Consider the following 1,002-nt stretch of genomic DNA (forward strand, 5'->3'; position numbering starts at 1 on the left):
CATACATACATATACACACAATACACATCCATACAAACACACAACACAAATACACACATACATACACATACCTACACACATACATACACACACACACACACACATCCCACCCCACCACATACGATGACGTGGAGGTCTTCCGGCTGACTGTCTCGTGGATCGTCTCGTCCTGTGCTTTGTATGGGGTGGAGGTGGGGGGTGGCATGGGCTGGTTCTCTTGACTTGTAGACAGTCCTCGGGATCTGTTGACGACGTGTGAGTCGTTTGTGACCAGTTTGCGCTCGAGATCGGCGAGGTCTAGCGATGAACGGGTGCGGTCGAGATCCTGTGAGGAGAAGGATAGAGGATTAGGTGTAGTGTAGGTGAAAGGATGGAGTGTGGATAGAGGATTAGGTGTAGTGTAGGTGATTGGAATGATAATAGAAGGATGGAGTGTGGATAGAGGATTAGGTGTAGTGTAGGTGATTGGAATGATAATAGAAGGATGGAGTGTGGATAGAGGATTAAGTGTGCACATTCCTTTCAGCACAACACAATCTACCTACCTATTATGTATCTTCACCCGATTCGTCAGGGGTCGAACGTGTTCTATTTTTAGTACAGGACTCGGTACATACAGAACACGGAGGTCTACCTACCTGGAAGGCATCTTGACTGAATTCCTCAACCGTGAAGCTTGATCTATTTTTAAATTTCCCGTCTTTGCTGAGTGCAGCTGTCCGCGGCGAAACGGGAGTGGAGCTACTGGCGTATTTGGTGATATCTTGGTGCAACGAATGGTTGTCTTTCTCTGGAGACGACCACAGAAGAAGGAGGAGAAGACACAGACATAGATATAAAACGTAGAGGTCAGTAGACTATGGCGTATGTGGTGATATCTTGGTGCAATGAATATATGTATATATATATATAACAGCCCATTCACAACTACAACTAGCCACAGAAATACAAACTTAAAATCACATTCCCGCACTAGTGCATAAGGACAAACACAGATACACA

The 1,002-nt window shown here is 45.4% G+C and overlaps 1 protein-coding gene across 1 annotated transcript; it reads right to left on the minus strand.

The window, feature by feature from the left end:
* Positions 1–122: 122 nt before the first annotated feature.
* SARC_14096 (hypothetical protein) lies at positions 123–790 on the minus strand (the record flags this gene model as incomplete). Its single annotated transcript, XM_014291771.1, has 2 exons — positions 123–325; positions 639–790. Coding segments are annotated over 2 exons (355 nt in total), but the record flags the coding sequence as incomplete, so codon positions are not given.
* Between the last annotated feature and the right edge of the window lie 212 nt (positions 791–1,002).

The sequence above is a fragment of the Sphaeroforma arctica genome, assembly GCF_001186125.1.
Source record: "Sphaeroforma arctica JP610 unplaced genomic scaffold supercont1.4142, whole genome shotgun sequence".
NCBI lineage: Eukaryota > Ichthyosporea > Ichthyophonida > Sphaeroforma > Sphaeroforma arctica.